Source organism: Manis pentadactyla, chromosome 9, assembly GCF_030020395.1.
Source record: "Manis pentadactyla isolate mManPen7 chromosome 9, mManPen7.hap1, whole genome shotgun sequence".
NCBI classification, from domain to species: domain Eukaryota; kingdom Metazoa; phylum Chordata; class Mammalia; order Pholidota; family Manidae; genus Manis; species Manis pentadactyla.
In genome coordinates this window covers 48475766-48503224 of record NC_080027.1, presented here as the reverse complement: position 1 = coordinate 48503224, position 27459 = coordinate 48475766, and the positions used below count along the sequence as shown (strand labels likewise).

Here is a 27459-nt window from a genome sequence, read left to right as displayed (position 1 = left end):
GAGATCTGTCTGCAGGGTGCCCTCTGTCTGACCTGAGGAAAGGTCCCCATTGTCCTGTGTATTGTATGCTAATGCCAGAGTGAATCAGTTATTGTGCATAACATTATTGCCACAACTGAGCAGCATAAGACAACACCCATTTTTTAATCTCACTGTTTCTGTGGGTCAGGAGTCTGGGTACAGCTTAGCTGGGTCCTCTGCTCAGCATCTCTCACAGATGATAGTCAAGGTGTCAACTGGGGCTGTAGTCTCATCTGAAGATTCATCTGAGGATTGAACTTTCAAGCTCACTCATTTGGTTGTTAGCCGGATTCAGTCCCTTATGGGTTGTGAGCTGAAGGCCTCCATTCCTTACTGACTGGGTTGGAAGTTGCCCTCCATTCCATGCCGTGTGGGCCTCCCCAGCTTGGCAGCTTGCTTCCTTAAAGCCATCACGAGAGAGGTCTGCTAGCAAGCTGGAAGTCACAGTCTTTTATAAGGTGCAACAGGTCTTATCACAGATGTGACATTCTACCACTTTTGCTTTTTTTTCTTTCTTGGAAGCAGGTTACTAGGTCCAGCTCACAGTCAAGGGAAGTGGGATGACACAGGGTGTGAATACCAGGGATAGAGGCTCGTGAGGAACCATCTTAGAAACTGGCCTACCCTGAGAGGTCAGTCAGTCTCTGGATCAGGATCCCATGCCCCAGGTTTCAACAGTTTGGCTGCCCTCAGAAAGAATGAGTCACTGTCTCTATCCCCAGAAGGCCCAGTGCCTCTCCTTCCTGGCACATAACACCAGGGAAGGCCACAGGTGTCTCAAAGCCTTTCATTTCACCTTCACAGAACTCTTTGGAGGCTGGGAGATCAAATACTAGCCACATTTTGCTGAGGAGTAGGTTGTGCCCAGAGAGGGAAAGACACTTGCCTAGGCTAGCCCAGGAAGTTGCTGTGCAGTAGAGTTCAGACGAGAACCAGTTCTCTTCCTGCCACAAAGCCTGGGGCCCCGTGTGGTGACTAAATACACACACGGGAACCAGAGCTGGGGGGTGGAAACTGCTGGATTCCTTTGTTCATAGATGGTAAGTTTGCTGAGGACTCTAGGAGCCTGCAGAGCAGCTGTCCATTACCCCAGGGACTCTCATCTCACCCATGGTAACCATCCCCTCAGAGGTGAGGGTGGCTTCTTCCTGAGCCAGTCTCCCCACAGCTGTTGTACTGAGGGCCTCAACCCCTTGCTGGGTGTTACCAGGCCGGGTGGAGCTAGCAGCTTTGAAGTGGCCTGAGCAGGAGCCACTTCAGCAGTTTGCCATGTGGGTAAAGGGCCGAAGGAGGCTGCACTGTGGGTTAGAGCACTGGGCTGGGAGCCAGAACTGCCTCCACAGCCAGGCTCTGCCACCAACTCACTGTATGTCACCGGGCAGGCCCCCTCCTCTCTCTGGGTCTGTTTCTCCATTTACATTTCAAGAGTGGCTATCTACTTGATGCTGAGTTGTACTGTGTACTTAGACAGGACTGTTGGGAGGGAATGGGTGTGTTAGGAAGACCAAGCCCAGGGGAAAGAAACCACCCTGATAAGGTTTTCTTTGTCTTTCTTTGGTCTCCTCGGGGCCAGGAGAAATAGAGATCCTAGGTGAGAGATCTGTGGCCCCCGGCCCTCCATACTTGGTCCTGGCACATTTGAATGCCTCAAGGCCAGTAAATGGAGGTCACAGACTCAGGCCTCGGAGGACTCTTGGTCAATTACCTTCTTTTATGGTGGGGAAACTATGGCACCAAAAAGTATCTCCTTCTCCACTGAGTTTTTCCAAGATACTTTCTGAAGTAGTGAAGTCTGGGGCCTTCAGAGGCCACATCCAGCCTGGGATGCACCCCATCTCTGGCTTTCTGTCTTGCAAGCTGCTGCTCTCACCCCTGCTAGAAGCTCTTCCCATCTGGGAGGCATCTTGGCAGGAGCTAGGGCTGGCTCTAGGGAAGCAGAGGGCAGCGGGCAGAGCTCCCTCAGGCGCCAGGTCCAGCTAGGGACTCACCCATGTGCACAGTGTGATATGGCCTGCCCTTTGGCCCCAGTGATGTTTCCATACTCTCTGCTCCTCAGAATGCTTTATCAGATCAGTGCTAAAATATGCTTTATACAGGAGAATAACATCTCGTTAGTATTACTGAAAATGTAAAGAAAAAAATTATCCAGGAAAAAAAATTAAAATTGGTTAGAATAATTAACACAAAGCAAAACTGGCAACAGCTAAGACTGCACCTGGTAAAATATGTTATTGACTAAAAATTGACAGAGGAATCAAATCTTCCTGATAAAATTTAGATCTGCTGAAGTTGACTCAAGAAGTATTTTCTGTTAGAAATAATTGCCACAAAAGAAATCTCAACTGTGGCAGAAGCTCTTATTTGTAAGATTTGATATTTGCCAAAAACTGATCATAAACCAGTCATTAAAAATTTTTTAAGTAATTGATCCCAAAGAAAATAATTCCAATAAAATAAAAATGAGGAAGGGGTATGAAATAGTTTAACACTAGTAAATAGGAAAAACTGATCAATCAGATATACTTAATGAAACTCATTAAGATATTTCTTGATATAAAATCATTAGTGTTGATATAATTCTTATTAAAGTATATGTGTTGGGGCTGGTCCCAAAGTAGTACATGCTTAGTAAACATTTGTTAAATGAATAGCAAATGAATGAGTTGTCTGGTGAAGGAGGTTGGGAAGGGAGCTGAGAGAATCAGAAGGATTCCTTTGTCCCAGAGAGAGGACAGATTTACATTTTAAGACGCTTGGGGCTACTCTGGACTATTTTCCAACACCACCTAGCAGTTCTCCAGTTCTCAGTGGACACCAGCTGGATGTCCTACAATTCAACCCAATTCTGACACTATCTATCTGGAGTTAGCATCAGATCCCACAGGTTAAAAAGCTCAGTCCCACAAGACGGCCTCCACTTCAGAGGCCAATGTTGTCACCTGTACTGATTGACCTGCTATATAAATCAGGGTTCACATATGCCCTCCTCAGGTTAGATTTTGCTAGAATGGCTCACAAAGCTCAGGGAAACATTTTCTTAGGTTTACCAGTTTACTATACAGGATGTTAGAAAGGATACAGATGAACAGCCAGATGAAGTGTGCATAGGGCAAAGGCTGAAAGGTTTCCGAGCACAGAAGCCACTGTCCCTATGGAACCGGGGTGTGCCGTCCTTCTGGCATGTGAATGCATTCACCAACCTGGAACCGATTTATCAAATCTTGTTCTAGAGTTTGTATAGAGCTTAATCTGCAGCCACCTTCCTGTTTTTGCTGGAGGCAGTCAGTGAGTAGGGTTGAACCCTCTAATCACTGGTCTTTCTGGTGACCAGCCCCATCCCAAGGCTATCTAGGGGCCCCACCCTAAGTCACCTCATTAGCATAGGGGCCTCCTTATGATCAACAAAAGATACTCCTATCACTCAGGAAATTCCAAAGGTTTTAAGAACTCCATACCAGGAACCAAAAACCAAATACATTATTATACTGCAGCTACTTTGGGGAGAATAAATTGGAGGGGACAAAATTAGCAGAAAAAGCCACACATAATGTGGGAAGGAAGGGTCTTTCCTTTGAGCTTTACAGGTTGCCCACTCCCTGCTCCAGCCACAGAATGCCTGTCGCTACCCCCCACTCAGCCTTGCCTTGCCTTCCTGCAGTTTCCTTCAGAGCTTGCAATCTAGGCCTGTTGGGGAGGGGATGCGGGGGCCCTGATGGTCAGAAAGGAGCGAGCTGAAGCCCAGGAAAGAAGCAGAGGAAAGTACGGCCCAAGGTGGCCTTTGGAATGTGGGTCTCATCTGAGGCCTTGCAGTGGTCAAAATCCTTGCTGGAGCCTCTCAGCTACCGGAAGCAGGGTTTGAACTTCAGGAGTTGAGCCCCAGGGAAGGCAGACCACAGTCCCTGGCTACAATCCTGTCCTTACCCACATGTGTCCCCCAAACCCCTGCTTGCCCTGTCCAGCTTGGCCTGAGGCTGCACCTGACACTATGCGTCCTCTTCTGCCCTGTGACCAGACCCAAGATCGAGGCTTTCCAGGCTCCAAAGGAGCAAGCCAAAGCTCATAGGCCTGAGGCAGGCGGAGCATAGCAGGGCAAGGAAACAGCAATCCAGACCTACGCAGCCACCCGTGGGCCGGTTCCTAACTCCTAGGACCTCTCCCAGCTCTGGGCCAGTCTTTTCCCCCAGGTTGGCTTCCATGGAAGCTCCCGATTCTGAGAAAGAGCTGTCTCCTTAACCTTATCTATGTCTACTGTAGTTCACCCCTAGTTATCTGTAACTATAGGCCCTGAGAAGAGCAGAACTTGGGTCTGAAGGCCCCTCAGTGTGGGGCAACTGAGTGTAAGGTCTTGTCTCCACAGTGAGCTGTCCCTTAGGGCACTGTGCCTGGCTGCCCAGGGCCTAGAAACCCACCTGGCCCAGTCCCTCCTGTCTCAGGGCAACACTCTTCTTCCCATGGTCCACATTCCCAAGAGCTCCGCCTTCCTTTCCAGGGAGAAGGCTTTGGATTCCTTCCGTCAGGAGGAGAGAAATCCCAATAACATCATCGCAGGCACATGCAGATTTGAAATCTTTAAAATTCCTTAAAAGAAACAGCAGCTGCAGGAGAGTGTGACCACTTACTATGAGGTAGCTTTCCTTTGACTTGGTAGGGAGGAAGGAGATAAAAAGCATGGACTTTGGACCCAGTCCTGCTTGGGATGGTGAGATCTCAGTCACATTTTACTCTACCACCTACTGCTGTGCAACCCTCAGCAGACTATGTCTCTGAGCCTCAGTTTCCTCACATGTACATTAGGACTCAGAGCATCCTCCCTGTTCCCTTCACAGAACTCAAATGGGAGAACATGCTTTCATCTGTTTTGCTAGCTAGACCATTCTGTGCCTGCCTGAGGAATTGTTGTTAAGAATACCATCATTTGCAACATGCAACAACGTTTGCATGAAGTGAAGTGTACCAGCCACTCTTTGACCCTGAGAGGTCCTTGCAGCCTGAGGCCCCACAGGACTTTGGAAGAGAAGTTCGGAGAAGCTGAGGGATATTTTCGCTAAGAGATGGCTTCCAATGGCAGCATTCCCATGATGAAGCCATGAAGACTTATGGAACCAGTCTTATGCCTAGAAAACGGACTTGTGTGTACTTGCCCCAAGGCCTAGATGTGGCCTTCAAGTGACCAGAGCTGTTCTGTCCCTCCTTGGAGCTCTTCCCACATGTGGAAGACTTGGAGGTTGGTCTGTCTGCTGAGATGAAGCCTGAGGTGCCATAAGGACCCTCAGCCTACCTTCCCTCTCCCTCCCCCCTCCCCCTGTCCTCTGGGGTGGCTGGGTGCTCCCCACCACGGTGTGGGGCTGGCTCCCCCTGCTGGCCAGGATGCTGCATCTTCTGGTCATCCTCTCAGCTTCACAAAGGGTGCTTTCTGTCCCTTCCTGGGGCACTCCACTCTCCCTCCCGTGGTTTTCATTTGTCCCGAGGCAGATTTTGCCTTCCTTCCTGGATTCTGTGACCTGGATCTGAGCTTGCACACCACTGTCCTGAGTGGGACTCCCAGGACCCGGAAGAGGGCAGCACTGCTTAACTGAACCTTGACTGGGGGCCTGCAGGGCCTCACTGTGATTTTACTCATTATTCACAGAGCATAACTTGGGGTATCCAATGTAGGACAGGCTCAAGGTCTGCAGGAGAGACCCTCCTTCATGGGCATGCCCAGTTTGCAGGTAGGGCACAGGCCCCAGAGGATGTAGAAATTCAACAAAGAGAGGTCTGGGAAGACAAAACATGAATACAGTGGTGGGAGAAAATTGGTCCGAGAAGAGCGATGAATCCAGAAGGGTCTCAGTTTCCTGGTGAACAGGAGTGGAAAAGTGGGTACAGTCAGATGTCTGGCTGGGGGAGACTGAAGAGGGAGGCAAGGGGGTGCCCCAGAGGCCTTTCCTCCCTCTGGGGGATGGGAGAGGGGGTGACCAGGGCCTGGCCACCCTGCGAGACCTCCTCCCCTGACCCAGTGCCTTTTTTTGAACTGGTTTATCCTGTTATCAAAGGAATATTTGTTTTGTTATTTGTTTTGTTTTGCTTCATAACCACTTCATTGAGATACAATTTGCACACTACAAAATAAACCTCCTTAAAATGTACAGTTCAGTGGTTTTTAGTATATTCACACTTGTGCAACCATTGCCATTATCTAATTCAAGAACATTTCCGTCACCCTAAAAAGAAATACCTTACTTATTCACAGTCACTCCCCATTCCCCACTCCCTGACAACCTCTAATCTACTTTCTGTCTGTATGGATTTGCCTGTTCTGGACATTTCATATAAATGGAATCATACAGTATGTGGTCTTTGTGACTGACTTCTTTCCCAGCATAATGTTTTTAAGGTTCATCCATGATGTAGCATGTATCACTACTGCCTTTTTATGGCCAAATAATATTCCATTATGTATATTACACACACCACATTTTATTTATCCATTCATCAGGTGATGGGCATTTGGATTATTTCTACCTTTTAGGTGTTGTGAGTAGTGTGGCTATGAACATTTACGTGCAAGTTTTTGTGTGGCCATGTTTTCACTTTTCTTAGAAAATATATATATTTAGGACTGGAATTGCTGGCTTGTATGGTAACCCTATGTTTAGGGATGTTCATTTTTAATTTCAAATGAGGAGTACACCAATGTTTAGGAAATAAACCATCCTTGGCTGTCTTGAGCTTTTGTAAGGGAGGTTTGCCTGCAGCCTGGTCCCTGCCCTGCTGGGCTCTAAGGTTTGGTGGAACCTAAAGTAAGTCCCTTCCCCTGCTGCTGTCCTCAGTGTTCTGATCTGTGCAATGGGGTTCTGACAGATCCCTGCTCATCTCAAGGGCTTCTGTCAGTAAGTACTACTAATGCTGCATGTCAGGGATCATAAAACACTCTGCTCACTTGAGCTGCCTTTGTTCCTTAGTCCTGCAAGTTGGGTGTTGTTACTCCAGTTTTGCTGGCAGGGAAGCTGAAGGTCAAAGAGGCTAAACGACCTGTGTTTACACTGGGTCAACTGCAGAGCCTGACCTTGATCCTAGACTCATCAGAGTCCAGGTCCTTTGCCTGAATTGCTGCCCCCAGTGTGTCTCTGGGCAAGGTGGGGCTCTATACTCAAGAGAGATCTGCCTGAGCAGCCACCGTGTATGTCCCTCCTGGGCTCTGGGAAATCAGGACACAGACATGGCCAGGTGTGGGCTCTGAGGCAGAACAATGCTGTAGGAATAAGGACTTGGCAAAATCCACTTTTAGCTGTGTGTCTTGGGGTAAGTTGCACCACCTCTCTGAGCCTCAATTTCCTCATTCATAAAATTGAAACAATAATTAACTACCCATGGCACTGGAATGAGAATGTGGTAAGATGCTGATATGAAGTGTTGAGCATCATGCCATGTATGCAGAAGTTGTTAGGTTATACCCTTATCAAGCACACAGGGAGGGCTTGAAGAGGGTGCAGAGTATTGTAGGCCACTGAGAAGCAGCTAGGATGGTCAGGGCCGATGTTAAGGAGATACCACATGGGCTGGCCATGAAGGTGAGGGACACTGGGTTGGTCCCTGGGTAGTGCCAGCATCCTGCAGCCTTGGGGCTGCCAGAAACCTAGAGGAGTTTCCAGGGGTCTCATGAAAGATCTCCTATCTTGAGGAGAATTTGTGAACAGACCCCACTGGCGCCCCCAGTCCTTACCCCCCCATCCAGTCCACAGATGCCTGAGAAGGGGGTTTGCATGACTGCCTTAGTTACCCCGAGTAGTAATAAAACACTTTAAATTTATTGTGACATTTGGATTTAATTAAAAAGTACACACTTAGGGAAGTAGAACATAATGGGGAGAGAGGCAGGGTGGCTTTTCCCCTCCTTTCTTCCCCAAACTAATTAGCGTTGTATTTTAAATTGTTTATGTGCTGCTAATCATTGTAATAAATCATTTATACTGAAAAAGACACACTTGGCTGTGCCCGCCGCTCGGGTTCCGCTCACCGGGCTCTATCGTGAACAAATTGATCTGGAAGTGAATTTATTAACCACTGGGGAAGAAATCATTAGTGCTTTCTCTAAACATTCCCCAGGTACGCTTTATTGCTGCAGTTTATGCTGTAACTAAAAGGAGCATTAGCGCAGGCCCATGTTGTAATTTCCTTGCAAAGCCGGCAGCCCAGTCCTAAGCTAGGAGGTATAGGGGTGGAGAGGCCTGCCTTTGCCCAGAGCTTCTCATTCCAGGGGAGGCTCATTATGAGGTCTCTGCAGGTCCAAGCCCTTGGCTACCCCTGCTATTGCTTCTCAGTAAAAAGTGGTTCACAGTCACTTGTATACATATCCCAGGTGTGTGGCTCACAACTGCCATGTAGCTTGGGGTTTGGAGAACTGGGGTGGAGGGATTATGAGGTCACTGGGGTCAGAGAAACTAGTCACAGACCAGCGTCCACACCCAGAGATGGGGAAGGCCTCAACAGTGAGCAGATCGTACTCTTGGAGGAACAAGTGTGGCTAAGCAGGGACCAAGGCAGGAGCAGGGGGACCATCGCTGGGGCTGCCCAGGGTCCTCCTCCTGTGGGCCCTGGGACTTCCCCAAGGTTTGGCTGAGCAGCTTCTTGATGAGGCCTGCTTCTCTGGGTATCTGTCCACCTCACAATACAAGGGCCCAGAGCAGTACCCAGCACCCCCTGACATGGTCTGCCAGGTCAGACAGCATGAGCGTCAGCTCCCGGGCTGCAGACACAGTGCCTTGGATAATTCAGCCTGTGGCCACACCAACTTTCCCAACAACCAGGCTGCCCTACTGCCTGCCACACAGTCTGACACTTTCTCTCCCTTTGTGCTGGAGGGCTTCAGACCACTTTTAGTTCACAGGGCCTGCACTTCAAGATCCTCACAGCAAGCTTTCTCCCACCAGGTTTCTGGGAGGGAAGTTCATTTCTGAACCAAGATCTCTCTGAGAACCCATGGCTGTTCTAAGATACAAATTCCTGTAGGGATTTGTCCTTATTCCTACAGACTTCAAAGCTCTTACTCTACATGGCTGCATCCACCAGTGCCCCCTGAGCCGCCACAGCCAGGTTGGGTGTGAAAAGGGATCTGGCCCACAGCTCCTCTCATCCAGGTGTATGAAAGAGGGTGGAGAAGCTTCACCAGGAAGCCGCCGGACAGCACCTCAGGCGGCCGCCACAGAGGATTCCTGTCCCTGTGGCTCCTGTGGTTGGGGTGCCAGAGTCTCCCTCTGAGCACCCTGGTCCTCCTTTCCCTCGTATAGCCTAGTTGCTACCAGATGGCTTCTGGCTGCTTTGAGAAAGAAGCAGGACCCAGCAGCTGGCTAGGCCAAGCCTGCCTGGAGGGTCCACTCTGCATCTGGAGAACACATTTAAAAGTTTAAATTCAAATTGATTTTGAAGGGCCCTAATCTCTGATCCCCTGGCGCTCATGGTGTGTCTGCAGCTCCTGCCAGACTCTTGTTTTCTGGTTCAGCGCCTTGGTGCTCATGTCCCTGATGCTGTGAAATTGAGACTCGTCTGAGAGTCCATGCCCTCCTCCTCTGCGGAGATTGCAGGCCCCTTGGGAGCCCTTTTTCATTAGATGGGTGATGTGGGTTTTGCTGGTGCCCAGGGAGCAGCAGAGTTGCTATCTGGGGAACACAGTTTCCAGACACTTCCCCGCTGGTCCCTACAGCTGTGCAGCTCCAAGCAGCATTCTGTCAAAGGATCTGGGACTTGCTCCAGCAGCCCGGGAAGGAATGGGGCTTGGTGGAAGCTATAGATGGAGAAAGGCATGGGCCTGGGGTTTTCCTGTAGCAAACTTCAAGGGCTTTGTCCTCCCAGTGATCCCCAGAGCCTCAGACTAGGCTAGGAGGGAAGAGCGGTCACATCCGTAGGCCAAGGACCCTGAGGTGGGGGGTTGGGAAGGCTACGTCTGTGCTGAAGGAGGAGGGGCGCCCAGGCCAGGGCACAAAGGGGAAGACTGAGCCACTGGTGTCACACAGAGGCCTGAGCTCCGGGGATCCACTCCCCCTCCCTGAGGGCTGAGATGAGTGTTTATGTACAAGAGGAGGTACAGAGCAGGGCTTCATACCCCCTGGGTTTGCAGGGGCTCAAAGACAGGATTGCTGCCCCTTTATCTAAGGGGTTGAAGACTTGTGTTTGCAGGAGGGCTGTCATTTCTCAGCTGGAGCTCTGGGGTGGGACTTTTCAAAATTCTAGATTGTGGGTGGCAGGGCCTAGGTGCTGCCACTGTTGGATCTGTTTTGATAGGGCCACATTCTGTCGGTGGTGGCTAGGGGTATGTGGCCTGAGCAGCACCAGGCCTGGTTAAGGCTCCTGTCTCTGGGTCTGTGTTAGCCCACTCTGGCCACCAAACTCTTCCCAGTAATATCTGGGTAGATTTTGCTGAGTCTCTTCATTCATTAACTGAATTGGTGGTTAAAAAGTGACTGCCATGGGGCTCAGTGCTGGAGGCACAGTAGTGAACAAGACAGAACCCCCCAAAAAGGCCTTTATGAGGTTACATTCTTATGAGAGAGACCAATCATTTTTCTTAAGTAAAATCACAGAAAAGTAAAACAATTAGGAATTCTGATTAAAAACTCAGAAGGAAATGACCAGGGAGTCATTGAAATAAGGAAATCAAGAAGTCAAGGAAGGCCCTTGCTGAAATGACATTTTAGCCGAAGCCTGGAGGCAGCCACTTGAAGAGGCAGAGAAGCATGTTCTGGGAAGGGGGGAAATAGCATATGCAAAGGCCCTGAGGCAGGAGTGGCATCTGAAATGTGATCAGAACACCAAAAAGGAGGAGGAGCCAGGGGCCAGACTGCTTGAGGATACTATAGGCTTGATGAAGAGTGTGGATGTTATTCTCAGGCCACTGGAAGTTATGGAAGGGTTTCAAGTTGAGCAGTAATCTGACCTACTTTGTTTTGAAAAGTTTCTCCAGCTGCTGTGTGAAGAATGGATTGTAGATATTAGACAAAGGAGGCTGGTGGGGAGACATGCTGATAGTGTGGTTAAAGATGGTTGGTGGCTCTGGAAATGGAAAGAAGCAGGTGGGGTGGGGAGCAGGAATCCGCATGAAGAGGGATGAGGGTGGCAGAAGACTGTGTTTCTGGTCTGGGCATCTGTGGGGGTGGGGGGGTGATGGTGAGGGGAAGCCTAGGGTAATAGTGCAGGGGCCAGATTTTGGGGGGGAAATCTACAGTCCTATTTTGGACCTATTACTTTTGAGATATGTCTAGGAATTTATAGGAACAACGAGAGAAGTGGAGTACAATGCCTACACCCACCCTGCAGGTAACTATGCAATTAGTTGAAGTATCATTCCCCATGACAAACTCCAAAGAACACATGCAGCTTCTGATGTTTCTAAGTTCCCTTCACTAAACAACAGCAGAAAACTGCATGTGCCTGGGAGAGCAGATTCAGTTTGCACCTGCTCCAGTATTCCTCTTGGTGTACCATCCAGTGCCCTGCAAGTTCTAGACTGGGTCTCCTAAAGGTGTTGCCTGACACCAGGCTGTGCTGGGGTTTGACTTCACTTAACAACAACGGCTCAGGAGGTATGTGTGGAAACCCCTTGGCCCTTCCATCTCCTGACACTCAGAGGTCTGTGGGTTCGGGCTTTAGGGCACACCATTTCTAAGGAGGTCTGACTCCACCAGAACACATTGCAAAATGCCTGCCACTTTGTGATCTTGCACAGGAAATGGCTCCACTGGGGGCCAGGCATCCACCCTGTGCTGATGTGCCCCTGCAAGGGGCCATTAGAGCTGCCTACTTTTGGCAAGGTCCAGACCGGGTCTAAGCAGAAGCTCTCTTTCCCTTTTGCTTAGGAAAATGATGATGCGATGGCTGCCTCTGGCATGAGATGGGGCAGCAGTCCAGTCCTGCTTGGCCACTTGCCAGCTTGCCCTTGGGCAGGTTGAGTGATTTCCCTGATCTCTGGGTCAGGGTGAGGATGAGAGCTAACGAGTGTACACAGTAGGCATCCAGTAGGGGGTGTTACCATGCTGTTGAACAGGACTACAGTGGTTGCAGATGTTTGGGGCTATGACTGGGCAGGGCTTTCCTTCGGCCTCCTCTGCTGTGGTGGTCTGCAGAGACCAGCGGGAACTTGGCACTTTGGAGAAGCAAGCATTGCTGGGCATCCTTTAAGTTCCTTACCCTGAGCTGGGCCCCTTTCCAGGACCCCCTCCTTCATACACAAGCCTTTGGCTATTGATTGAGGCTCCCCCACTATTGAGGCTCTGGGTCTGGAGCCCTAGTCTCCTTGTCACAGTTTGGCCCTCCCCTGAGGACATGTGCCATCTCAAGGCCACTTTGTCACTCTCAAGGCTGCAATGCAAACATTTCAGGTCTGCCTCTCCGTGGCCCTCCTGCTCCTGTCCCAGCCCCTGTGCCCTCTTTGTCCTTAGTTTCTGGTCTATGCCCCTTTCTGGTTCCACTTACAAGCCTTTTCAAGATCCCACCATTGCTGCGGCTTCTGAAGAGCAACCAGGTGAGCAGAAATGGACTGGGATCCACCAGAGCATAGAGACAGTGCCCTGCCTGGGCCGTCATTCCTCCTGGTTGTAGCACCGCCTCCACCTAGCATTGTCTGGAATCCAGGCTGCATGGGAGAACCCAGATGCTGCCCCAGCGAGCCTTCCTCACCGAGGCTGTGCAGCCTTCCAGCTGTGTGACCTTGGATAAGGGCCTGGACCTCCAGGGACATCTGTTTCCTCATTTGTTAAGTGCGAGCAATCTCAGAGTTAACAGGAGGATTCACTGAGAGAACAGATATAGTAAGTGCTGAGTAAATGGTGGCTTTTATGAAGAGGTATACAAAGGCCTGACTGAGGGGTTTCCTTTGTTTTCTTTTTTTTTTAATGGAGATATAACATATATGCAGTAAACTGCATTAGTCTGAAATGTTCAGTCCAGTGAATTTGCACATTTGTATGCACCCATTTAAACACCCAGATCAAGATACAGGACATCTGTAGTGCCTCAGCAGGCTTCTTCACACCTCCTGCTGGCTGATGACACATCCCTCTGACATCTGTCACCATGGATTGGTTTTGCCTGTTTGGGAATTACATATAAATAGAATTATACAGTTTCTATCTTTTTGTGACTGGCTCCTTTCATTCAGCATTATGCTGTCTCATTCATCATTCATCTATGTTGTGTGTATCCAAAGTTCATTCTTTTTCATTGCTGTGTACTATTCCATTATATGACTTTTCCATAGTTTATTATCCATTTCACTGTCGAAGTACATTTATATTGTTTTCAGTTTGGGGATATTATGAAGGAAGCTGCTCTGAACATCCTTGTATAGCTCTTTTGACAGACATAACTCATTTCTGTTGGACATATACCTAGGAATAGAATTGTAGGGTCATAAGCTATCAGGCTGATCTTTGAACAACATGGGGGTTAGGGTTAAAAATCCACATATAACTTTTGACTCACCAAAAACTTGAGTACTAATAGCCTACTATTGACTGGAAGCCTTATAGATAACATAAGTCACTTAACACATATTTCATATGTTACATGTATTATATACTGTATTTTTTTAATTGTCAAATCTTTTCAACTCTACAAAACTTTTTCCAACACATTTATTGAAGAAAATCCACACATAAGTGGGACCTGCACAGTCAAACCTGTGTCATTCAAGGGTCAGCTGTTTCTACTTCAGTTTTCTAGCTGACTTTTTAAGCTACTGTGTCAAGCCTTGTTATAAGTACTTGATGTCCACTAATTTAACCCTTGGAATAATCCTTTAGAGGAGGCTGTCCTCATTTAGCAGGTGAGGAAATTGAGGCAGAGCTGGGAAATGATAGAACCAGGATTCAGTCTGAGGCTGTCTGGCGGTAGAACCCCTGCGCTGGTAGAACCAACGTCTACGCTGCCCACCTTCTCTTAGACTCCCTTGAGGGGCAGCGCCAGCGGGGAAGGGGCCAGGCCCACACTAAGGTGACTGCCACCCTGCGAGCCAAGCACCCCCAGCCTCCCTCCCCTGCCCTGTGGGGAGTGGAAGGCCGCAGGAACCTCTCCCGCATCTAACCCTGTAAGCCCGGCGGGGTTAACCCTGTAACCCTGTAACGGGCACGCAGGGGGGCGGTAATGAGCATGCTCTAGGTGGCTGTAGCCGCGCGTTTCAACAGTTGTTCTCGTTGGCTTTTGATTCCAAATGAGTAGGAAATGCTATTAGTTCAGGCCTCGCCTGCTGCATGGCAAGGCCCTGGGATAGGAGTGCAGTGAGATGAGAAATTGTGGAGATAAAACGGGTGTGAAATGGAGGCCTTCTCACAAGGCTGGATGTGTCTGTGTGAAATGAAGTTAGTTCTGAGAAAACGAGATTTAAAGAGATGCTGCCGAATTAGATTACACTTTCACATTTCCTTATTAAATGGGATTGATGCCGAGGAGGGGCGGCTGGCTGGCTCTGTTTGGGATTCTCCTCTCAGTTCTGAGCCGGTGGGCCCAGGTGAGTACAAGCCCCTTGCAGGTGGCAGAGACCCAGCTCCCCAAAGGCCACAGAATGCACCCCCAGCCCCTGAAGGGGGGTGGTGATGGCTGTGGCACTGGCTCTCTGGGAGGTTTCCACCCCTTGGCATGGGTCCATGTGGACGGAGCCTCAGGGACTCACCCTCTTCCATTTCCTTGGAAGTGCTATGGAGACAGAGCGCTAGGCCTCTTATGCATGGGTATTGCTCAAATCAGGACTTGACTTTGAGCTACAGTCTACCTTTTGGAAGTGTAGCTTTTTAAAAGGCAGTGAACATGCACATGCCCCCTCCTGCATATATGTGTGTATTTATGTGAGCACGTCCATGCATGGGTGGTGCTTGGTTGTGTGGATATGTACTTTCATGCAACTTGCTGAGCACCTACTGTGTGCTAGCCCTGTGCTGGGCACTGGGATAAGATTGTGGTGGGAAGAATAAATAGGCACGGTTCTGCTCTCATGGACCTAGTGTGCCCATGTGTGATCATGTGTACCTGTATGAGCAGGTGTGTCACAGGCACCTGCTGTATCTCCTAAACTCTGTAATGTCCTGGTTCAGCTCGTGCCTCTCAGGTTAGCAGCTCACAGCCTGGCAACCATGGCAGGTGGGTCTCGTGCTTGGGCCCTGAAGATAGACTGCCAGGGTTCAGATCCCAGCTCTGTCCTGGACTAACATGTCAACCATGAAAGTCATTACCTTCCTGGTGCCTCAGTTTCTCCATTGTTAAAATGGGTATAATAATGGTACCTAACTCATAAAGCAGATATGAGCCACACACTGAGAAGCTGATGCTGCTTAGTGTTCACTCCATGTCATCTCCTGGAAAATTGCCCTTAGGCCCTGGAAAGCCTAGCCCAGGACTCTTGCCTGCTCTGGAGAGGGAGCTGGGGGCACCCGTGGTGAGGACAGAAAGCCGCTGGGCTGTGTTATGCTGCGTGGGCACCAGTTTGGAAGCAGTACTGAGACACAGGGAGAGATTGTGAGAAATGCTGAGGCTATACCTGCCTGCACCCCCAGGGCTCTCCCCAGAGCAGCCAGAGGGCCCTGTCCTGAGCTGTCACCTTCTGAGCTGCCACAGCAACCCCTTCCCACTTGACTGCTCCCTTCCCACTGGTGGGGCTGACTTCCTTGGCACATGTTTTCAGTGGCCACTAGACTGTCCTTCGGGTAATGCTGGGTTCTAGCCAGTCCCTGTGTCACTTTAACCATGGTGGCACATTCCAATCCATTTTTGCTCCTCAAAATAAATGTTGGTCACTATTTTAGGGACCTGAGATGGAGCTGTGACCAAGGTCATCATATCCTGTGTGCTGGTTAGGGTGACACTAATCGGAGCTGACTTTTGACGACCAGGTCAGTTAGTCCTGAGCATTTGATGTACATGAATCCCCTATTCCTCATGGCAACTCCATGAGATGAACACTGTTTTCATACTTATTTTGCAACAAAGAAAACTGAGGCACAGAGGATTTAAAGTCAAAGTGTGTCAAAGAAGTGCAAAAGACAGCACAAAGAACCTGGCCTGTGCTCTTCAAAACTGCCAAAGTTCTGAAACATGAAGAAAGGCTTAGGAATTCTTCCAGATTACGTAGACTAAATTTGACAACTGACTGCAATGCAGGATCCAGAATTTTATTTTGCCACAAAGGATTTTGAGGGTATCGGTGAAATCTGCATGATGTCTGTAGATTAGATAATAGTATTTTATCATTGATAGTTCCCTGGTTTGGGTCATTGTGCCATGGTTATGTGGGAGAATGTCTTTGCTCTTAAGAAATACACACCAAAGTAGTTGAGGGTATAGGAGCTTCATGTCTGAAACCAAGTCTCAAATGAGTCAGGAAAAAAATATTTAGGTAGCTGGATAGATAGGGAAGGATAAAGCAAATATGGTAAAATGTTCAGGGAATCTGGAAAAAGAGTATATTAGGGATTCTTTCTCTTCTTACAACTTTTCTGAAAGCTTGAAATTATGTCAAGATAAAAAGTTAAAGGAAAAAGAAAACAAGGGTCCGAGCAGGGGAGGCATTCTGGGTGCCTGTTAATACAGCAATCAGTTTGGTGGCCATCGCCTCTGAATGCTGGGCTCTGCTCTGGCTTCAGATGCACAGTCTTGTCCTATCCTCACCCAGGTCTGTGTGGAAAGAGACTTTTATGGCCCCCATTTCACAGATGCAAGTCAGAAAAGTGAAGGATTTGCTCCAGGCCTTCCAGCTACTTGGGACAGTTCCCAGACTGGAAAGGTAGGCTCTCTGAGTTCAGGAAGTGACCTACCTTGCTAGCTCTGATCTTTGGGGGAGAGTGGGTTGGGCACAACAAGGCATTTCTTCCTGGAGGAGGGGTAGAATGAAGGCACTGCGATAGAAGCAAGGAGGGAAAGTAGTCTCATTCCAGGATCCTGCAGGGAGCAGATCCAGCAGTAACAAGCAGGACTTGGTGGCATGTGGGAGGGACCCTTGAATGCCAGGTGGAGTGGCTAGTGGTGGCCACAGTGTCTGCCAGTAAGGGAGCCACAGGGCATAGCCTGGAGTGACTTGGGGCTGGGTGGGGTGGGCGTTCTGGGGCAGAGGATGGGCTGTGGAGATGCTGAGAGGGGGCAGCAGTGCCCCACAGCGAGGCTCAGCTCGCTGCCCAAGCTGGAGGCACGGTTGGAGCCAGGAACTGGCAGGCTTGGCAGTTTGGAGAGGTCCGTGAGCCAGATGTGAAGGGCATCACAGCTCGGGAGAGGTGGCAGGAATTACCAAGGACTTGGGCCTTGCATGGCAGGCCGCCTGACAGGTCCACGCAGAGAGGAGGCTTCTCTCCTGGCTGGAGAGAGTGTGAGGATGAGCGGACGACCTCTGGCAGTCCCTTCTGGCCACTGGGACTGTCTGGCTTTTCCTAAGATTGAAGAGCTGAGGGCTAGTGTCTGGCAGCCAGATGAGTCAGACTGGGAGGCTGCCTCTTTCCACCCACAGTCCACACAGCGTGGAGCTGGGTTTGGCTTCTTTCCCTTCAAATATTGTCCCCTTCACACCCTAAGATCTGAGTGGGGAACCCATGGGCTATGTGAACTGGTTTATTTTGCTGGGTCCTGTGTGTGCATTTGAGCATGTGCCTGCGCGTGCGTGCATGCGGTGCAAACATCATCCATTGTAAAATATCAGTGTTTTCATGGGTGAGTAGTAATTACTGAGTAATGCTTTAAAACCTTTCCTGAAGGAGCGCAAAGCTGTTTTTTTCTAAAGTCAGGAGTACATTAAAAGGATTACCATGTAGATTTGATTTTTAGATAACACTAAAATGGATCCCAAATGGACTTTAGCAAAGGGATGCTATCTCCTTAATGGAAAGTGCATGGCCTGAGGCTCAGCTCCCAGAGCCAGGCAGGGAGGGGGGAGAGAAGAGGTGTCTGTGCAGGGCTGGCTGGCAGGCTGGGTGGGGGCTGGGGAGTCAAGGCAAGGAGGGAGAGCCTGGACCTTCTGGGGAGTGTCTTGCTCCATTTGTGGAGTAAGATACCATAGATGCCCCCCTTAAAATCTGCTTGCCTTTCTTGGAGGGTTTTTGAGTCTCCTGGACTAGCCCACTGTGGTTGTTCCATAAAGAAGGGGGAATGAGTCAGACTGCTCCCAGGACCTCAGCCTTTATAGGCAGAGAAAGCTCAAGGCCTCCAGATACCCTGGGACCTCCTCAGCCAAGCTGGCTGTGTTCCATGTCTAGGTAGACATCAGACACTGGCAAAAGCCACAGAGCTTCCCAGGGCCTAGGAAGCAGAGCTCAGCCCCTAGAGCAAGGTGCCCAGGCCTTACAGAACACCTGCTGGCTACAGGCAAGGAGCAGGGGACTGGGCCATCCTCACAGCCTCCCTGGGTCCCTCAGGTGCTGGTCCCACAGGTGATGGAATCGCCAGCTGGTGTACTTCATAGTCCTGCAGGCTCAGTGGCCAGGCATGCTGGGGCCTGAGCCTGAAAGGCGAGCCTCTCCGGGAACCAGGCCAAACAGAAGATGGAGCAGAACTGATGCTCCTAATGCTGGGATCCCACTGCATTTTGGGGTATAATTTAGTGGGCAGGTAAATCCCCTGAGGGTGGAATTTCCAGCCACTCATGCCCCCCTGACAGTGATAGCACAAGGTAAGAGACCTGGGGATTCTCAGGACCATCTTGCTTAAAATTCTCCAGGTTGGTGTTTATATGCATAGCTATGCTAGCTGGGTGTTCCTTCCACAGGTCCCAGGACTATAGTCCCACCCTGGGACTCCCAGACCTCACCACAGCCAGCTCTCTTTAATGTTTTCCCACACGTGGTTCCTCCCTGTAGGCCTGGCCTTGGAAGGAGCCTTACGCACCCCACCCCAGCTTCACCCTCAGGGGTGCCTGCTCCCCAGCTGGTTTCCATGGACTCCTCAGAGCTCTAAGACCTGGTGGTCGCAGAGGAGGAGACACAGACAGGCCTGAGGACACAGTCATCCTGGGCCCCATCACCCTGTCAGACCAATTAACCTTTAGAGCTGCATTAAGGAAATGAGGCAGCAAACTTCCCAGCTAACATATGAGCTCCGTGGGGCCTGGAGGAAGGGGTAAGGAGAGAGGCCGCCACAGTTTGCACTGCCGCCTCTCTGCCCTCACCTGACCCCCTGCCCCTGTGCTCTGGCCCAGAGACTACCCCTCCCCAGGAGAAGCCTGAGGCAGTGAGGCTAAGAGAGAACACGGGAAGGGGGGAGGACCCCCAGGGCCAACCTGATGGGTGGCTTACACTAGCTCCTCAGACCATCTGGGGCTCAGTTTCCCGTCCATAGAATGAGAGTTTGCCGGAAGACTTCGGGAGGGCCTTCTGACCTGACACCTGTGGATCCTGAGCCTGAGGCCCTTCGGAGGCGGAGTCTCTCCTGAAGACTGAGGGAGAGTCACACCTGCAAGAGGGGAGGTGTGATATGATGATTTGTAAGAAATACATATTTGATCATTCTTATAACCAAATATATGTTTCCCAGGTATATTTGGTCTTCATCCACAGTTCCTGAAAACACTGCAGTCTTAAAGGTGAAATGGGTGTTTTGCCATGTTAATGAGAGACCTTTGGACCTACACCCAAGGACGGGGGCTGGAGGTTAGATCAGCCAATGGCCAATGATTTAGTCAGTCATGACTATACAATGAAGCTCCCACAAAAACCTCTGAGAAGAGCTCTGCCTTCTCTCTGCTCTGCCTGCTCTGCTCAATTGCACCCTGCTTCTTGGTCAGAGAGAGCTTCTGTGCTTGGGGAACTAGATGCCTCCACGTGCCACCGAGCAGGCCCTGAGCTCCACGAGGACAGAGGCCCCTTTACCTGGGCCCTTGCCCTGTGTCTCTCTTCATCTGGCTGTGAACTTGCATCCTTTACGGTATCCCTTATAGAACTGGTGAACCTAAGTGTTATTTCTAAGTTCTGTGAGCCCCTCTAACAAATTTAATTGAACCTAAGGGGGAGGTTGTGGGCACCTCCAGTCTGTAGCCGCTAGGTCAGAAGCACAGGTAAACTCTGGGGCTTATGACCAATGTCTGGAGTGGGGGATGGAGGGCAGTCCTGTAGGATGGAGCCCTTAACCTGGGGGTCTGGTGCTGTCTCTGGGCTGATAGCATCGGAATTGAGTTGAGTTCTCAGACACCCTGCTGGTGTTCGAGAACTGCTTGGTGTAAGTATGTGTAGAAAGACCCTCTCCCACATATTTACACACACTGGAATCGGGTCCAGGTACCCGAATTAAGTTACACTACTATTACTGCTGTGTGTAATAGTGTTACTGTTATACGTATATGAAGGAAAGAAATACACCATGTCATTCAGTGTCAGAGATGTTACAGGAGGGAAAGGCAGGGAAGTGGCTGAGCCGCTCGTATGCTGGACTGGTGGCTGTGGGGACGGAGAGAGATAGGAGGGATTCCAGGGAGTGGGAGCTGAACCCAGGGCCCTGCAGGGTGCAGGATCCCTGGGAAAGGATGGGACCCAGGGGAGTATAGACCTCAGCGGCTTCAGGGAGGCAGGATGGGCAGCTGTTTCCTCTGGAGTCCACCGCTCCGTCCACCTGAGCCTGGGCCGGGGAAGGCGCCTCCCCACCCCTGCCACCTTCATGAGGGGCTGTCAGGGAACTCTTGACAGGCCACCCCAACCCCCAGTCCAGGTCCTGGCACCTGAGACTCCCTGCACTTCCTAACAACCCGAGTCTTCACCACACTCCAGCCTCAGGCTCCATGTGGAGGTCCAGGCTCCCAGGCAACATCTGTCCCCACCTCCTTGTCAACCTGCTGTAGTCATTCCCTGTGGCCAGGGGCTGTGGGCTAGGAGTGTGGGCCTCTGGGCACATGCTTGCACACTGTGTCTCTGTGCACGGTGCACATGTGAGTGCATGTTTGCCTGCCTCTCCCCGTGCTGAACACCACATAGAGGTTGCTGCCATCTGTACTCGGCACTTGCCTATATATTGGGAAGCTCAGATGGACCCTGGGAGAGGACCAGTGGCTCAGAGATTCACATCCTGGTGAGATGAACAAGGACCCAGAGGCTCAGAATGTCCTGTCCCTCAGGCCAGGGGCATGGAGGAAGTTTGAATCTAGCTGGGATTATTCCTGAGGGGAGCCCCAGTTGGGCCAGGCCCTGCTGTCCCCTTTTGCAAACCTGCCAAGAGCTCCAGAGCTCCTGCTCCCTGCTGGGAGTGTCACAAGGCCATCTCCTTTTCTTCTTGACACCTCCACAGTTCTACATGAATAGACCAAGAAGCTATATCCTGCCTTGAAAGTAAAGTAGTCAAACCCAAAGCAGTACGAGGACATTTTGAGGTGAAAAAAAGATCTGGGAGTTCTAGTGGACCCCAATCGCATTATAAGATTCTTGTCTTAGGGCTGCTGAAAGGCCAGTGGGGTGGTGGCTGCATGAGGAGTGTCTCAGGCCTACTGTGGATCGGACCACATAGGAAGCAGTGGCTGGAAGGGAGCAACTCTGGGACTGGGCCTGGGGGCTACATGTGTGCCCTGCAGCAGAGCAGGTCCCCAGTGCTGCCTGTAGCTTCAGGAGGGACTTACCACTGCTCAGGCTGTGCTGTGCAGCCCAAAGGACAGGGCTCTGGGCCAGCGGAGGAGGTTGCTGGGGAGAAAGTGAGGGCTTCTGGGAACCCCAGCCCTGCAGGGCAACAGAGCGGTGTGCTCGGAGGCTGGGAGCCGCAGGGCCCATTTGTGCCCATCTGTCTTCTGTTGTCTGTCCGGCCACAGGTGTGCCGATGCTCTCCGTCCAGCCCAAGGGGAAGCAGAAGGGCTGTGCGGGCTGTAATCGCAAGATCAAGGACCGCTACCTGCTGAAGGCACTGGACAAGTACTGGCACGAGGACTGCCTCAAGTGTGCCTGCTGCGACTGCCGCCTGGGCGAGGTGGGCTCCACTCTCTACACCAAGGCCAACCTCATCCTGTGTCGGCGCGACTACCTGAGGTGGGCTGCCTGCCGCCTGTCCCAGCCCTTCTACTCAGAAAGCCCCCATCCTCCATAGCCCAGCATGGTGCTGCCCTTTGGCTCTGCACCCAGTACCCCATGTGCACTGTCCTGTGTGTTTCCTCATCCTGCCCTGCTCCCCACATGCCCGTGGAGCCCCCAAGGGCAGGACCATGCCTGTAACCCCTTGGACTCAGTGCTCCACACAGGTGCTGGGTAGGCATTTATAACCATTCCCCTGTGTCTGGAATGTGAAAGGAGATGCCTCAGAGGGCTTCTAAGAGCAGACAGGGTATCTCTGACTTCCCTGGGTGCCTCCTGCCTGATGAAGTCTCCTTTCCACCTGGGATTAGATACCCCAGTGCCTGGGCAGCCTGGCAATTAGACCCTGGGAGAAGAACCACTGGTGTTGGAGCTTAATGACCTGGGTTTGAACTAGTTCTGAGCCTTTTGGCTTCTAACCTTCTCTGAGCCTCAGTTTACCCTTCTTTGAATGGTCAAAAGACTAAAGCTTCCCCACCTTTCATTCCTCCGAGCTTTAACCCACCCTCCCCCGCAACCCAGAGCCTATTCCTTGGGACCACCTCCCCCAGTTAACCCTTCCCTAGTCCATTTATGACATCAGCAAGGCTGGAAGGAGGCCACCTAGCAGAGGCCTTGGCTGAGACCCAGCATCTGCATTTGGCCCCCAGGCAGGCTGCTGGGTGGTGGCCGGGCCTTGGGGGAAGAAAGGCCCATCACATTAATTAATAAGTCGTTGTGAGGGCTTGTGGGGCTCCCTCTGCTCAGGTCTGGGCAGGCTGGGGAGGAGGGGCTTATCATATCCCCTACTTCCCTGAAGAGCCAAAAGATTTACCTGCTTGCACATTCTCTTTCAATTTCTGCCTTTAGCAGTTTCTAAACTGGAGCAGTAAGCCAGGATCTGTGACTCAGTGCTCCTGGCGAGGCTGGAGCAGAGCACTGACGTGAGGAAGGGTTTTTCTGGTGACTCACCCCTTGACCTGGAAGTTCACCTGGAGGGCTAGGGCCTGAACCTTCCAGGTTGAGGGGAGGTGGTGAACATCTGATGAGTCCACAGGACCTGGGGAGGGAGGGTGATGGAGGTGCAGGATGGGCTTGTTAGCACAGCCAAAGCACTGCAGGCATTCTGGGGTCTGACAGAGGCCAAGAAATGACTTTGGGGCCAGGCAGGCCAATGAACTGGAATGGGGGTGGGGCTTGCTTGAGCTGCAGAGCCCCAGAGAATGGCTGTTGGAGCCTGCTTCCTCTTCAGACTAGGAGCAGAAAGGCCAGGCAGGTGCTGTGGCCCAGCCTTTGTCTGCCTTAATCTGAGCCACCGGGCAGCTCGGACTGATGAATAATGGAGTCAAGCTCATCTGCCCGCGCCTGAGCTTGAGCTGGACAAATCAGGGATCAGAGGGGCCTCCCGCCGGCCTCTCAGCCCTCTCCCTCACTTGGGGCCTGCTCTGCCAGTGTGCAGGAAAGAAGAAGCCTCGCCGGCTCAGAGCATCCCCTCAAGGACTGGCCTGCAATGGGGCTCCCTGTCCCTAGAGCTTGAAACCAGCAGCTAAAAGGAGGGGAACCTGCCTCAAAGAGATTTTGTGCCAGACATCCTTGGGGACTTCCTTTTGGCATCAGTCCTGTTCTAGAAGCATCTTTGAACAGCATCATCTAGTCCAGCACCCCACTTTAAAGGATAAACTGAGGTTCAGCAAAAGGAAAAAGGGACTTAGGCAAGTCACTCTGTGAGTTGGTAAGAGAAAATGACTTCCTTAGGGTTGTCAAAAGGATTAAATGAATTGATGTTGGGAAAGCCCTGGCTTTACTTGGCACATAGTAGACACACACTTTACAGATGTTCACTAAATGATCTATAACTGAGAGTTTACAAAAGTTTTCACAAGCCTGTGAAGGATGTATATCTGTCCCCATTTTATAACTGAAATAAATGAGGCTCAGAGAGACTCAGTGACTTGCCTGAGGACACACAGCCCGTGATTTAGCCCATCTGGAGTCCTTGCTCAAGGCCCAGCCCAGTGTTCTTCTGGTGACCCCAGGTGCTGAAGGACTCCAGTGGGAGCCTGGGAAAGGTCCTTGTTAGCTCCATCAATGGACAGTGTCACCCAACCCTGAGCCCTCACCCTCCCCTCCTTGGCTAGATGTGCTGATTTCTCTGAAGCCTAATCTCTTAGCAGAATCTAGATGCTGCCATTTGTGCTCCTGGCCCAGTTCCACCTGCTAAGCCCACATGGTGGAGCAACTCCCCTGCCCCGACCACCCCCAGAACCCTGGTGGGCCCCTGAGCCCCCTGCACCCTTCCCTCTGCAGGCTGTTCGGTACCACAGGAAACTGCGCTGCCTGCAGCAAGCTGATCCCAGCCTTTGAGATGGTGATGCGGGCCCGGGACAATGTGTACCATCTCGACTGCTTCGCTTGCCAGCTCTGTAACCAGAGGTGAGTGCTGCACTGAGAGCAGACACAACATACTCACCAGACCCCAGCTGACTCCTGCTGGCACAGACCAGGAACAGCGTGGAGAAGGGCATCCAAATACAGGCTCTGTGTGTGCCCGGAGATGCATGTGCATAAGGGTGCTCTATGTATGCCTGAGTCCTATAGCCAAGTGTGTGCACTCCAGCACTGTGTGAGCACGTTTGGTGGGGAATGCATGAGCTTACTGTGTTTGTATAGGGTGAGTGTCTTGTACATGAGTGTTTTTAAATGCCATGTACAAGGGGAGTATGTGTGTGCTGTGTGCACACGTGTGTGCATGATGGGTGAGTATATTGTGCACACGTGGGCTAAATGTGCGTGTGCAGGGGTTCTTTAGGCATGCCCTGTGCCCTGTGTGTGCACCGTGTGCATGTGTGTGCTTGCACGTTCTAGTGAGGAGGGGTTCCCGTTGGAAGGGAGGGCAAAATCCCTTCAAGGAACAGCCACTCATTCCTGTGATTCTGGTTTCAGTCCAGCCTCCTCTTTGGCCTTTGGGCCCCTACACAGTGCCCCAGCTCTGTGGGAGGCCGCGGGGACCTAAGGAGCAAAAGCCCTTTGTTCCTGGCTGGGGCCTAGCACTAGAAAAGAGGTCCTTTTCCCAGGAGCCCCGAGGTCAGGAAGGAGCTCATATAAGAATTTCCAGAGCCACCTGAGGGGAACACTGGTCTGGCTGGAAGGGCTAGGAGGGCTCAGTGCAGTTGCAGTGCCACCTGGTGGTTGGACTGGGATCTGCTGGAGTCCCACTAAAGGCCTCACCACCCTGGGGACATCTTTGGGGGAAGGGCTGAATCCTCTGGTATTGAGGAGGACTGGGTGTGGGGGGAAAAACAAGGCCTCCTTTGCGTAGGAGGGAAGATGGTGGGAGAGGGTCACTTCCTCCTGGAAGGACGTTGCAGGAAACGCACAGATTCTGCTTAGGGGAAGAATGCCTTTACTGAGCCATCCTCTTATGTTGGGGAGAACAGAGGGGTGGGAAAATCAATGTTTTATCCCTTCCTCCTCTCCCATCTCTGCCTCTCTCTCTCTCTCTCCTTTCTTGGTCTTTTTCTGTTCTTTGCTTCTCTCTTGTTCCCTGTCTGGGACTGCAGTAGATCATTCCTACACCTCCCACCATCTCCACCCTCCATGGGAGGCCTGACTGTGGCCCAGGTTTGCCTGTCTGTCTTCTGCAGGGCCTGGCTGGGGGCTGGGCTGGTCCAGGGTGATTGGCCAGGTTTGCTATGGGACTTTGGGAGGTCCTCTCTGGAAAGTTCAAGGAGCAAACTCCCCAGGACCTCACTTTCCACATGTCTACCTCCTGGGCTAGGCTGAGTCCTGTCTGCAACCCCCACCATCCACTGGGACCCTCTCCATGGCTTCTCTCTCCTGCTTGGATTTTCCAGATTTTGTGTGGGAGACAAATTCTTCCTGAAGAACAACATGATCTTGTGTCAGATGGACTATGAGGAGGGGCAGCTCAATGGCACCTTTGAATCCCAGGTTCAGTAACGTCCCACGCCTGGCCTCCAGGCACATCTGCCCATCTGCCCGCCTGCCCAGCTGGACAGCCACTCTCCTGCCGATTAGAGCTCCTCTGTCATCGATGGGAGGGATGGCCCTTCTTCCGCTGCCACCCTTCTGTGTGTGACCCCTCCTGGGGCCAGGCTGGGCCTGTACAGTCTGTCTTCTGTATATAAATGGGAACATTTATTTTATGAGAAATGTAATGCGATTTTATTACTGGCGTGGATTAAACTTATGAATGTTTCCGGGGAGGTTATTCTGCATTGATCACATGACTGACACAGACCTGGGGCCCCTCCCCTCTGCTTTGGGAGTGGGGCAGGCCCTCCCCTTGGCCCTTACAGAACAGCTTGGAGCAGGGCATGGGGCTCCAGCATGTGTTGTTGCCGGGCATGGGAGCTCCAGGTGGCCTTTAGGGGGTAGAAGCTGGAGGACAGAAGACAGGCCTGAGCACTATCAGTCAGAGGTGGGACCTGGGGTGTCCTCCCCCTCCCCTAGCAGAGCATGTAATCTGGCCTCCAAGATAAAGAGAGGCAAGATGAAACCCATGTTCCCTGGGTGGCTGTGTTACACTGTGTCACTGCCCCCCACCCCCAACCCAGTTGCTCAGACAGAGACCCAGCTCTGACCTCCTCCACAGCAGGACTGCAAATCCTGCGACCCCTGCCATGGAAGAACCACCCTTAAAACCCTCCTCCTTTTCAGGGTGACAGGCAGCATTTGCTGTCTCCTCTCTGTGTCTTGGATCTGAGTTGGAGCCTGGCTTTCTGCTCTTCTGGGTGGGTGAGAACAATCCCTTTTCCCTGTATTCAGCCCATGCAGGCTGGAGGCTTTTGTTCATTCATTCAGCAAACCTTAATCCTTTTTGTCTCAGCCCCATGCTGCAAGCACCAGACACAAGGATGAATCATGGATCAGACACAGTCCCTGCCCTTGAGGAGGGAGAAAGCCAGGAAAATATTGGACAAACACCACAGGGAGACCTGGGACAGGCCATTTCCCTTGAGAGGACACAGGACCACTTGCGACGATGACAGAGAGTCAGAGATAGACAAGCCAGTGAACACACAGGGAGACACATACTGTGCTGGCAGGCAGGAGAGGACGGGCACACAAGTAGACAGGTGGGTAGGCAGAGAGGCAGAGTCAAGCTGGCAGGCATGCAATTCAGGCCAGGAGATAGCTAGACCGGCAGCCACCCAGGCGTCTTCCATTGACCTGCTGAGCTGGGCTCACCCAGGCCAGTGAGGATGCTCTCGGTTTTGGGGGCAGCCACTGCATCAAGCACACAGCCTGGAACTGAAAAGGTACCACTGCATGGTGTTAAGAAGAGGAACTCTGGGTCCAAGCCTGGACAGGGAGAGCCGTGTAGACAGGCACAGTCGTGTGGACAGGCACCTCCCCCCAGACTTCACTCCTCCTTCCCCAGGGACGGTTTTTATCCCAGCCACAAAGCAGAGCCAAGAGCTGGGGGAGCCAGCCCACTGTTTTAAGCTCTCCTGAC

The 27459-nt window shown here is 51.4% G+C and overlaps 1 protein-coding gene across 5 annotated transcripts in view; it reads left to right on the top strand.

Moving 5' to 3' along the window:
- LMO1 (LIM domain only 1) overlaps positions 1-26198 on the top strand; it is a 132524-nt gene extending 106326 nt beyond the window's left edge. For all 5 annotated transcript variants that reach the window (XM_057507326.1, XM_036931002.2, XM_036931001.2 and 2 more), the window contains 3 exons: positions 21746-21959; positions 24288-24413; positions 25835-26198. In XM_057507326.1, the coding sequence (XP_057363309.1) occupies positions 21754-21959; positions 24288-24413; positions 25835-25940 (438 nt within the window). In that variant the 5' untranslated portion in view covers positions 21746-21753 and the 3' untranslated portion in view covers positions 25941-26198. The remainder of the gene's footprint in view (positions 1-21745; positions 21960-24287; positions 24414-25834) is intronic.
- The last annotated feature ends 1261 nt before the right edge of the window (positions 26199-27459 follow it).